The sequence below is a fragment of the Rhyacophila brunnea genome, unplaced genomic scaffold, assembly GCF_057557595.1.
Source record: "Rhyacophila brunnea isolate RB1 unplaced genomic scaffold, BYU_Rbru_1.0 scaffold_16, whole genome shotgun sequence".
Taxonomy (NCBI): domain Eukaryota; kingdom Metazoa; phylum Arthropoda; class Insecta; order Trichoptera; family Rhyacophilidae; genus Rhyacophila; species Rhyacophila brunnea.
In genome coordinates, this window is record NW_028232816.1 from 4,792,291 (window position 1) to 4,805,402 (window position 13,112).

At 31.7% G+C, this 13,112-nt stretch overlaps 2 protein-coding genes across 2 annotated transcripts in view; both read right to left on the reverse strand.

Moving 5' to 3' along the window:
- Window positions 1–13,112, reverse strand: part of LOC147074236 (uncharacterized) — a 626,724-nt gene that overhangs the window by 251,663 nt on the left and 361,949 nt on the right. The window lies entirely within an intron of this gene.
- LOC147074244 (endoplasmic reticulum metallopeptidase 1-like) overlaps window positions 10,707–13,112 on the reverse strand; it is a 28,644-nt gene continuing 26,238 nt past the window's right edge. The window contains exon 15 of the mRNA XM_085943837.1: window positions 10,707–13,041. Within this exon, the coding sequence (XP_085799963.1) occupies window positions 12,874–13,041 (168 nt within the window). The 3' untranslated portion in view covers window positions 10,707–12,873. The remainder of the gene's footprint in view (window positions 13,042–13,112) is intronic.

Genomic DNA, 13,112 nt, shown 5'->3' on the forward strand with positions numbered 1-13,112 from the left:
ATAATTATTCAGATGTCACTGTGTGTTTAATTTTTTATATTATGCAAATCAATCGACAGTGGTTAGTAATTTTAAAGTCGGACGAGATAACTCGCGAAATTTGTACATGCGGCCTGTCGATCACGGCCTCATAGAGCGAGAAAACTCGCTGAAGGCATAAAACCAGTTTATTCATAGTGCAGCTTATTTGTAAATAAAAAACATAAATGTGTATTAAGAATAATTGTTAAATTCTGCTCGATAGTTAAATTATTAAGTTTTTTCTATTTCCTGAACAATGTGCCCAAATGCAGCTAGCTGATTTGAAGATTAAGCAGTCGTAAAGTGATTTTTATAAGGAAACCACAGATACCTCCACCTGTGTGAAAATTCAACGTCTTTTTTTGTGACAGAATAATATAATAATATCATTAATTAAAATATTTTCATTTTTAAGCTTTAGCAATATTTTTAATCTTTAAAACGTAGTTAGAATTCAATTTATTACAATACTAAAAATGCATTGTATCATCATAAGCAGCGCTCGGAATGGAACAGAACGCACCGGAGCGCCGTTCCGGTTCGTGGGATTTCCGAGGATGGCGTTCCTGTTCGTAAAAACCTTGAAAATGGCGTACCGGTTCGTAAAATATCTGACTTCCAGCGAGCCGTCTAGTAAAATTCTCAAGCGTCTTACTTAATATTATTACGTTCCAGTTCATAAATCTTTTTTTTAATATACGTGAAGGATACCTAATAATATTTTCTTGAAATACGGAAGAGCGGCATTTTCAGTCTATTTAAGGGGCAGCATATGTCCTAGGGACACCCATAATTGTGTTATTACTGAATATTAAATCAAATTAATCAAAATAAATACATTATCAATTGTAAGTAAAAATACAGTGACGTCCCGTGGAGGTAGATGTACATATGCAGAAAATAGAGACAAAAAAGAAAATAAATATGTATTTTAGAGTATATTTCGTAAAAATGCGTTGTATTTTCGCCTGCGGCTCTGATAAACGTTGCCTGTCCATATGTCCAATCAATGTGCATTTTCAATGGCTATTTGCATTTTATCCTTCCTTGGTAGGTAGTTTAGGTACCTATAGTTATAACAAAAATTCTGGCAGACGTAATTTTTTGGAAAATTATCGAGCGCTCCGGTTCGTAAAATTTTCTATTTCGAGCACTGATCATAAGTATATAATATTATACTAATAATTAATGTCAATGCTACTAAAATGCTAGATGCCTATTATTTATAATATATTTTTTGAATACTAATAATCAATTTAGATATATTTATTATTGACAATTTTACAGAGCCTATTTATTATAAGTAATGAGTCACTCATATTTGGTGTTTTATGTTAACTTTGGCAACAATATACAAGATATATATACAAAATGCTATCATCCTATGTCCAGATATTTTTTTACCACTGTTGACGCAATAGCTTCTTAGCAAAAACATATTATTACTTACGTACACCATCCAGGGTGTTTTTAATATTAAAATCTATATATAACAGGATTAATAATTATAGCCATAATGAAAATTTTTGGCGCACACAAGGAAATTAAACCTCTGAAGCCTCTCATGAAGGTTTTAAATAATATTTTTCCAGATTAAAATATATCGCTCTTTGGCATAATAATAAAAGACCAACGTTCCCTCTAATACGTTAACTTGATGCGCAGAATAATATATTTCTGTGCGGTCAAGTATTAACATATTTTTTTTTATAGTTAAAAATGACATACTGAAATGATTGTTTATAAATAAAAGATGCGCAGAGAATTCTGTGTAGTGAGCGGTTATTTCTTAATATATGCGGCTGCGAGGGAACTGTCGTAACACATATACATTATAGCACCTGTACACGTGCATGGATTTACTGGCAGCAATAGTGTGAATTTTAAACTATCGTGACAATAACTGTTTACACGTAAAAGTGCTGACTGTCTCTCCAATCTCATTCTTAAAGAGTAAGCGAGACGCGATGTTGTAATTTTATGAAACTATTTGAAAGGTCGTAAAAATCGGTTAACCTCATAATGAGTCTCCGCGGTGTAGTTTGTTTTTTTACCAGCAGGTTTGACACTACCGTTCTACTGCACAGATCGAAAAAATCGCAACTGTCACATGAAAATTTAACAGCTTCCGAACTTTTTTGATTCATGCATGCAAACTTGCATGACGATACGTATTTACACGTGCATTTTCTTGTTATAGCCGTGATAATACGTACTGTCAGCAATAAATCCATGAACGTGTAAATGTAAACTCAGCAAACTACCTCATTACAAATTATTGTTCTTGCTCCGGCGATTATAATATTATTCAGGCGGTTTTTCTTATAAAATATAATTTTTAGCGACATCCGGATAATGGGGCAAATTTTGCGTTATAAACTGAGTTATCAGAAAATATTATACTAAAATTTGATGTAAAAGTAGGTACCTATTATATTTAACAGCTAGATTTTGATACCAATAACATTATACTGTAATATTTATTACAAATGTTTCTAATTCTATAATATTGTCCTGATATATTTTAAACCAAGTGTAAACAAATTGTCATGAGCATCAGATCTTTGAAATAAAAATGTAAATTATTAGACAACAGCTTCACACTTGTCGATGGCCAAATATATGTAATTTGAATTCCTGGCGACACCAAACATAACAAAATTTTGAATGCTCATCAAAATACTCAAAAACAATGAGCATAAACATAAATCAGATGGCCACAAACTTCACATTACGCCAGCCAATATTTATTTATAGCTTATAATAATAAACATTAATTTAGGTTCATGTTAAATACCCCAATGTAAGGTAAATTAACTTAACCTAGGAATATGTACCTGCTACTTTGTAGGTCAAGTTAGGTTTTCGTTTGTCTTTAGGTTTCAAATGAGTTGTCATGTTTTGCAACATTAAACACTACAACAGGCCACGAGGCTCAATGTCAGTAGTGCAGAGAAACAGTTATGTAGTAGTAGAAGTGAAACAATCATGCACCCAGCCTTTGAGAAAATCACAAACTATGTAAATATATTGGTGACCTCACCCGTAGCCTCCGGATGAAAATCCAGCACCTTATGCACTGGACTATGAGGGCCATTGTTATATATGAAATTAACCTTAGTGCGCATGAGCAAGTTCAAGTCTCTACCGTGTATTTTTATAGCAGTTAAAATGTGTTGGGCTACTTCACAAGTACCGAATTGTCTCCACAATATTAATTTTATTATATATATATATTGCAATATTCAAAAATATAAATAAAATGCTGATAATTTAAAATGCATGAACGCTGAACAATCAGAAAACAATTAATATATCAAAATTTATATAGAAATATATCTATTATACCCATACACCAAGTCATATATATATACAGATACATACATACTGTTCTTTTGGTGGTGTTTTATCATTTTATTGTGAGTGTCACCCAGGAAACGCAATATAGTGATGATACTATAGGTTTTTTTTTTTATGTAACATCCATAAATTAGTCAATCATGTAGTTTAATTATAAATTCACAACACTTTCCATTAATAACTTGTTTTTTTTTTTTTAATTGACGTTAATATCAGAAAATATAAACTGTTTAAATTAAATACTAATGACGCTTGTACAATGTTACACCATGTTGACAAATCTTGAAATTAGTTACCATATGGTACTGCACTAAATTCTATTAGCCTCTCCGCGAGAGAAATGTTAAAGCAGGACAGCATGTATATTCCAGATATATGTCATCCAAATTTGGATAAAATATAGTATGTGTAAACTGAATTGTGTCGCTAAATTTCAAAACCCGCTATAACACTTTTTTGAAATAATTAAGATATATATATCGTTGGATTCGTTATTAAAATCTTTACATGAAAATTTTATCGCTTCTTTCAAAAGCCGCTTAGATTAACTGTGATTTATGAAACAAAACCAAAATGTCTATCAAAAAACACTACTGAAACATTCAAAAACCTTTTTAGTTCAAAAAGTTTTTATTGATTTTCTCAACATAATGAAAAAGTGTTATAGCGGGTTATGAAACTCAGCGACACAATTCATAAATTAATAAAACGTCCAAACAATTTTTTTTTGCAAACAAAACATTAGGGACTAGTAATATTTGTACTTCAATGTTACAAGGTACTATATAGCTTTTTAAAATTACCAGTATAATGCTGAAGATACAGTGACTATTGGTGGATAGACACATGATACCTTCTCAAATATAAAAACTTGTCTGCGTTATTACATATACATATTATAGTTAATAGTTACATGTTTTTTTTCCTCAGAACGTACGTACATTGAATTTTTGAAAGTAATTTTTTAAAACCTTGTAATATTGAAGCAACGATATTTAAACATCTACAATAATAATTAAAATAATGTACAATAACAGTAAATAATATTACTTACAAAAACAACAACAACAAGGTTCTATTTCACAAATCTTTCACTGGTATTGAGCAGACATTTTTTTTACAAATGCAAAATAATGAATACTAAAATATTAAATTGGGAATGCAAGGTATTAGGACGATTGTAAATATACACAGTTCTACCGACAGGCATTTCTAGTATGACTCAAATGGAAACACTATTTTTTTTTTATATATTCATAGTAGGGATTGCAATCCTGGATTGTATTATCTTTATAATTCCATGTGCGAAAAGATATGGGAGATGAATTTTAAATCATTACTTTTCAAGAGAATCAAAAGACAATTAAGTTTGCACGACTCTGATTGTAAACTTTTATGTTTCTATGTAAAATTTACTGATTTGCGTGCATATTCCTGTGTAAAATGAAAATGGAGATAAGTCAAAAATACAATTACATTTTACTAATTCATAGAGGTTGAATCAATTTTTTTTTTCTCATTTAGGCATTAGCGTCAATTTGGCATATTCAAAGCAATGCAGGTAAGTAGTTCATATTCAGATATGTACTTTTTTTGTTTTTTGATCCGGCTATCCCGAAAAAATCATATGTATGTCAAGTTTATTAACAATGAACATTTATTAAAGACAATCTTTTAGCCATCATCCCTATTATTATCTAGAAAGATAATAATGTACGTAGGTATATGATGTTTTAAATAAAAACAGATAAAAATTTCTCATTAAATAATAAAAAAATGAATCTATAGTCTATAAATCAAAATTTTCATAAGAAGGTATAGGTATACTTATTTTTAAAAAATCTTAAAAAAAAAGTTGGACCACATAGGATTCAAACAAAACATCTTTTACTTTCCAGGTGAATGTGTTTATCCTTTGAGCTATCGACCCGTCAATGATACATATAAATTATTACTAATAACTACCTACGCTATCTGAGGTATGCAATGACATTAATATGGACGAAGCATCTCGAAAAAAAAATGACACTCACTTTTTTGTCGGGTCTGCCGAATGGCATAATCTGTTCTAACGCCATTATAATAAAGGTGGTATTGCTATAAATTCCCAATGCTTTTTGTCGGGTCTGCCGAATGGTTTGGTTCGAACGGGTTCGCTCAAATGAACATTGACACTAGAAACACTGTTCTGATTCAAACAAAACATCTTTTACTTTCCAGGTGAATGTGTTTATCCTTTGAGCTATCGACCCGTCAATGATACATATAAATTATTACTAATAACTACCTACGCTATCTGAGGTATGCAATGACATTAATATGGACGAAGCATCTGGGAAAAAAAATGACACTCACTTTTTTGTCGGGTCTGCCGAATGGCATAATCTGTTCTAACGCCATTATATTGCTATAAATTCCCAATGCTTTCTGTCGGGTCTGCCGAACGGTTCGGTTCGAACGGGTTCGCTCAAATGAACATTGACACTAGAAACACTGTTCTAACGCCATTACAATAAAGGTGATATTGCTATAAATTCCCGATGCGTGATATCGCATAATGGAAAATGCGTGACGTCTACCTATACATGTGCGAATGTCGCTATGTACGAATTTACTTGCTAGCCTGTATTGAGTACGTTGTCCATTAAAAATGTCATTGGTCAAATTCCGCTAACTGAAAGGTAATCATCTGAATTAATCAAGGCGAAATGAAATTACTAACTTATTATAGATGGCATTTGATATTAACCAAATTAAATCACAATGTTCTCATTTTTATATTAATTTATTTTAAAAAAATCAGCCATTTCCTTTGTAATAATTCTTTGGTAGCTTAGGTACATAAGAATATATTGTTTTAGATAAAATTGATATAAAAGAAAATTCTATATTAATAATTATTCTGGGACCAATAAACCGAGCGAGATTCTGGAATTTAGAATTCCAGGGTTGCTGTCCCTAGTTCATATGTTAGAAGATAATGTACTATGTACTACTTATTTCCCAACAATATTTAAATGAGTATTCATATAAAAATATCCTTTGGTAGAACCGTATCAAATGGGGGAATGTACGTTGCAAGGATCCTTGTAGGAAATTAGTAGGAGTTAGGAACACGATTATTTTATAATAAAATGCTTAATAATAATTATTATAAAACCACAAATTAGCTTCTGTGGCTAAAATCACTATAATTGCCTATGGCGGTTTTTTACTAGATAATAATAATTAAACATACTGTCCGCATGAGATATTTTTTTTCTCATGAGACAATTTTCGAGAGAGATATCGCAATAAAATGTCATAGAATATTAATTGTCCTGTACCAGTTTTCGGTCTACTACCATAGACTCATATTTTATATAAATTTATGTTGCCATTGTATGTATTTTTTTTATAAAAACATGAGTTGATGGGAATAGGTGCATTGTGCCAACACATAGTGAACTCACGACACACTAAAAAATTTACAAATAATATAAAAAAGAAAAGATTGTTATTGAAACAATAAATGACAAATTTTAATCTTGAGATAAAATTTTAATAATAGCTTGCATAGAAAAAATCATTATATTTCACTCTAAATAAAGTAATTATTGCAGTATCACACATCGGTGATACTGTGTAAAACAGGGGTAGTCAACCTGGTCCCTACCGCCCATTAGTGGGCATTCCAGCTTCCATGGTGGGCGATAGGGATTTGAAAACCTAAGGCAAAATAAAAAAATGCCTGTCTTATAACCAAATATTTGATTAATTAAATGTAATTTTATCAGACTCCATGCTTCTATGTATGCAAAGTATAAATAAAAAGATAGATTCAACTACAGTAAGTTGTTTTATAAAGATTTATTCTGCCAAGCTTAGTGAAAGTCTGACATAAAGTATTTGGTAAGTAATTTTATTATTATTATATGCTTTAACTTGCTGTAACTCTGCTTTATAAATTTTATAAAGTGAAGTTACTTCCTTACTTTATAAATCACCATTGATGTGGAACCGGTGGGCGGTTAGAAAATTTTACTAGTAACAGAGATACAAAAGTGGGCGGTAGGTATAAAAAGGTTACTACCCTTGGTGTAAAATATCTATGGTTACTAAAAATGTAGTATTAACATAAAAATTTTAAATAATCAGATATTACTTTAAAAGTATTATAAAATTATACATGAAATATGAAAAAGTACATTGTAGGTACTTTAAAAAATAAATTAAACATAATGATGTAAACTAATGCAGGAAAAATATATTTTATCGCTGTTACAGGAACGTTTACATAGAAATACTTGAGAGATCTCTCTGACAGGACAAAATAAACCAATTGATATGTTAGTCATACGTACAGAGATAAATAAATATAACAAAGCAAACATTGACTTAAATGATGAACACTGCATTACATACTGCAACTCAATATTTAAGCGGACATGTTAACAGAATAGGATTCTAAGCCCTTCTTTACGGATAATCAATTACTTTGTGATCAAATGATATACACATGAACATGAATTAATAGCAATATAGCTGAAACTATATATGTAAAACAGACCGCAAACTATAGTGGGATACACTCGAGACAACATGGTGAAATAGGGCTTCTCTGATGTTACACCTATTATCATATATGGCATGCCCACAGGGCCGAATATTTCAGGCGGTGCCACTGAATTGTGAATTACGATAGTAGTGGTAATTATTGACTATCTTCGAAACCAATGCAAATTCCTGTTCAAAATAAATGAAGATTTTCAATTGTCTATTTGTTTTACATTAAATCCATGTAACAATCATCATTTTCTATATACAGTTTAACATATTGCATTTGAAATAGATATGAGAAATAATTAGCATTACTATCGAAGTTGACAGTTTCATGTCACGTTCCAACTATTGTGGGCCTTGGCATGCCTACTAAATTCCAACGTCAACAGAGATCCTACAAACTGAGGAAAATGGTTTTCCATTTTCTGCAGCGACACCTGTATCCATTGATATATAGGTAGAAATCATTTTTCAATCACATATTATAAAATACCATTTCCTCATTCTTGTCGAACGAAATCATTTTTCTAAGAGACGGTAAAACTATCATGACAGTAAATGACAACGATTCCTGAAAAGTGCGTGCGAAACGAGGAGTGAAAATTTTTCCATTCTATGGACATGGACTATCACGCCGTGGGTCCCAGGTTCGAATCCTGGGTCTGGCAAGTACACATATTATTTTTCAATTTGTGTGAGTCAGGGTATGGACCTAATAGGTTGAGCAAGTGGCTGACATCCATTTCTCGTAAAAAACAAAATCTGTTAATAAAAACCTCTACTCTGTAAAGGTCCATATGATCCTATTAGGATCGGACATGGTCGGAATGGACATGATTTACAAAGTTTTTGTGGATTGACTTTCAAATAATTATCGTGAGGATGCTACCAAAAGTTGGTAAGTCGATAATTTGTTGTTGGTATTTAGAGTTAACAACGGAATATGTGGTTATCAATTTAAGGTCATTCGATATATAGAACATGGAAATAAAGCACAAAGAAATTAGTATTATGCCTGATTTTAACATGATTTCGAGGGCGGCTCTCGTGGTGCAGTGCGTAAGGCGCTGGCCTTTCAACCGAGAGTTCTGGGTTCGATCCCGGTGAGGACACAAAAATTTGTGTTTTTCTCAAAGCCTGGGTATTTGTGATTGTTCAGAATTACTAACAACCACCTTGTACGAAAAAAAAGAAAGGACATGGTTATTAATAATTATAAAAAAAACATGATTTTGAGACTTACCAACTTTTGGCAGTAACCCCATGAATATGCTATGGGTGCAAGAATCTTACATATAGATAGATTTTCGATGATACCAATGTATTCAGTAAAAAACTTTTTTTTTACCCAAATAAGTTTTACAAGATTCACAAGATTGACGATATGGACGTATTGTGATACGAAATAATTAATCTTGTATGAGCAGGGTCGTTCAGTATTGGCTAAAACCTATTCAAGCCAAGGGCGGTTTTATTTTTTACATGCAATGTCCATCATATTATTATAAGTCAATGAATCCAATGTATGTACTCACTCACAAGTTTAGTGGGGATATACATTTTCCACACAATTTTACACGAAAAATAATAAAATTTACAACAATCATTGAGCACGATATTTTTTAAACAGCCAACATTATAAAAATGACAATAAAAAAAAACAAACACTTATTCAATTATTAAATTAAGATAAGATTCACAATAATCTCTTGAGGTCAATAGTTATATTGTATTATTGAAAATATAATCAAAATAAATTGATGCGAAATATCATACCATGACAATTATTGGCCAAACAGACAGATTCACAAGTTTATAGAAAAAACCTATGACTTTACAACCCACGATGGCCGAGCGGCTTATATGTCGGATTATAATCTCGTGGGTCTGACAAATACGCATATTGTTTTTCAATGTGTGTTTGGAGTCAGAGTATGGTTGGTTTACTAATTGGTTGAGCAAGTGGCTTAAATCCATTTCTCGTAAATACAAAAATCTGTTTACCTTTTCTATGCCTTACAATATTACTATGGCAGTATCTGACAGACCACAGATTCTTAACGACATCTGTTGAATGTAGAGCGAAGCTCTTACTAAAATCGCTGTAATACCGATAATTTGTTGCTTAGTATTTCATAATTATTGAAAGGATGTCAATCGTGGCTAGTAATTTAAGTTTAAAATCGGACGAGATAACTCGTGAAATTTGTATGTGTGGCCTGTCGATCACGGCTTCATAGAGCGAGAATACTTGCTGAAGGCATAGAACTGGTTAATACAAACCTCTAGTCTGTGGAGGCACATACAATCTACTTAGGATCGGATATGGTTACAAAACAATAGTCGAAGGGGTGAGTAGAAAAGGGGCATGTTTAAAGATCATATGTAATGCTGTTTTTTGTACATATATAGGGTATATTGATAGATATGTTTATATTTTTTCAAGTAGTGCGACCTGTAGTTATCAGATCGAAATGATCTTTGGTGGCATGGCAAAGAAAGAATCCAGAATTATAAAAATACTGTCACAGCAGAACGCCTCAATTTTTCTTACCACCCTTTTCTATCCAGCTCTGAAAAGATGTCCAAAACCATTGCTGACATCCGATAACAGATATGAAAGAAGAGAAATACTTTTCATTTACTTCAATTCATCAAATTTTTACTATAGGTAATTATTCTGTTTCTATTTATTACAGATAATAGAAAAATGAGTTTCTATTTATCTATTATTACTAAAAGAAAATAAATTTATTAGAATATCTTTTCTCTTCTTTTTCTTTAAATTCAAAAATCCTAGTAAAATACTAAACCTAATATTCGGTCAGTTTACGTAATGTAGCATCCAAACGCTTCAAATAATTTAAATGTCTAAAAATTCGATAACTTTATCTATCGGTCGAATCTTGGTCCATATTGTTTACCTTTTTTTTAGATATGTAATACAGTAGCGAACCATCGCATAAAGGTGGGAAACAGATTGGGAACACGCCACATGTGTGGAGTGACATCATAACATACCATTTTCTAATGTGTATTATGGTACATAAACATACTACATAGTAAAACTAGACGCCATATCTATTCCAACTTTAACACTCCACATAATAAGAGCAAAAATGCCGTTTAATATTGTATGGGATTTAGAATAATGCGACGTATGCTCAGAGTAATGAAGTAATAATATATAGAGAGCGCCTATTTATCGGCAAAATGAAAACGTGTTTCTTGCGTATAACCCACAGTAGAACCTCGATTTTATTATTATCGACTTAACTATGAAATGTTATTTGTGTTGCTTCTCAGTACGGCTACCAAATTTAAACACGACATAGTTAACCATATGTTCTACTAAAATAAATAAATTTCAGCAACACACGCTCACAGTTTTTAAATGAATGTTATCAGTCAGATCCATATTTGAGACGACTAATTACAAGAAGCGACAAGTCCATAATTCAATATTTTCAGGAAACAACGTTTTTATGTTTCAAGCTTCAATTATTTGTTTTAACGTGAGATTATTGTTTCCGTTGTATTCTGTGTCGAAATTAGAATCAAATTGCAATTTGTTTCAGCCAATAAACTCTTAAATGTAATAAATATAGGCAAAATAAAATTGGACATAGCGCTACTTGTACCTCACTTTTTAATTTATTCCGCATAAGGCACATATTTCCGTGGCACTGTCATGAGTTTACCAGATGCTACAGCATGGGACGCCATTTCCAATATTGAACGTTCCCTTATTGGTTGACTTAAACACGCGTGATATCAACCAAGCTTTAAATAATATGAAACACGCACGGACTTGGGGCTTTTTGTAATAAATCGAGACTAAAAATATTTTTTTTGTAGGGTTGTGTCACGTTTTGGAATTTATAGATCAATACATATTGTGTAAAATTATACAAAGAATAGATGCGTATTTTTTTCTCGATTTTGACCAAATGTAGACTTATCGCTTTTTGGAAATCGACGCCTCATTTACTAGCGACGTTTTCAAAATATATTTAAATCAGCCGTAGAAATTCAATCTTACTTTAACACATATAGCGAAGATATAAGCGTGCTTACTCACTTATGGTTAATTTTTGTTGTATGTGTATGAAATGATTTTCACACAAATAATGCGTATTCATAATATGAAAATGCATAAATTTTAGCTATTTAATATATTCAAGACAAAGGAAATGTAAAAATAATATACAATTATTGCTTTTATTTCAGTAACATTACCGATAACTGCACATCATATTATATTCGTGTATGACGTGAATATGTTGTTAAGTCTGAAAACATCAATTCTCAGGGCAGCTATTTGTACGTTTGGCTTTCTGTGATAGTCCGCCATAAGAAATTAGATAGTTAAATTGGTCACGCTGTCTATCTTGACCACAGAACAGATTAATAAATAGAATTCCAATAGACTATACCCCAAATACATTTTGATGCAGGGTTTTGAATGTGTGAGTGTCTTACGAAAATGAACCACACATTATAGACGTGCAACGTGTTGCAACCTTCAAATACACCAATATTGAATGAGCGTCAGTGCATAAACTGAGAGCAGTTGTCAGAACGAAGGACAAGAAGGACAACTTGAAACGTGTTTAAATTTATCCCATATTCTTCTACACTCGAGATCGGTTGCCTGTTACTCCACAACCGTTAGGTATTTCAGTTCCCATTAATTCTGTGTTCCTTGATCTTGACATATGCAATATTGTATGTATCTACATATCTTTGACGTATCTATATAACATTTATAAAACTGTCGTATGTAACTGCTATGTTATATTGTACATAATGAAGAGAAAACAATATGGTCCAAAGTATAGACTACTCGACAAAATTATTTACATACATGTTTAACAACTAATTTGGTATTTTTATGATTGTATCAATCATTAAGGACGCATCAGGTAAAACAGTAATTTAGAAATTAAATTAGAAGAGATAGCTGGTGAAGCTGCAACTCCACGAGTTGACTGCAGTCCAGGAAGGGAAGTTGCTGGTGAAGGATTTGAGAACTGAATTGAACTTTTGGGGGCCGTGTAGAAAATGCCCAACGATGTTTATATCAAGCCAATGGGAAGGTGGATCTTCGAAGGAGTGCTGGAAGAGAAAAAAAACAATTTATTAATCATTTTAATTATTAGTTTCTCAGAGTAGGATTGAAACAGTGT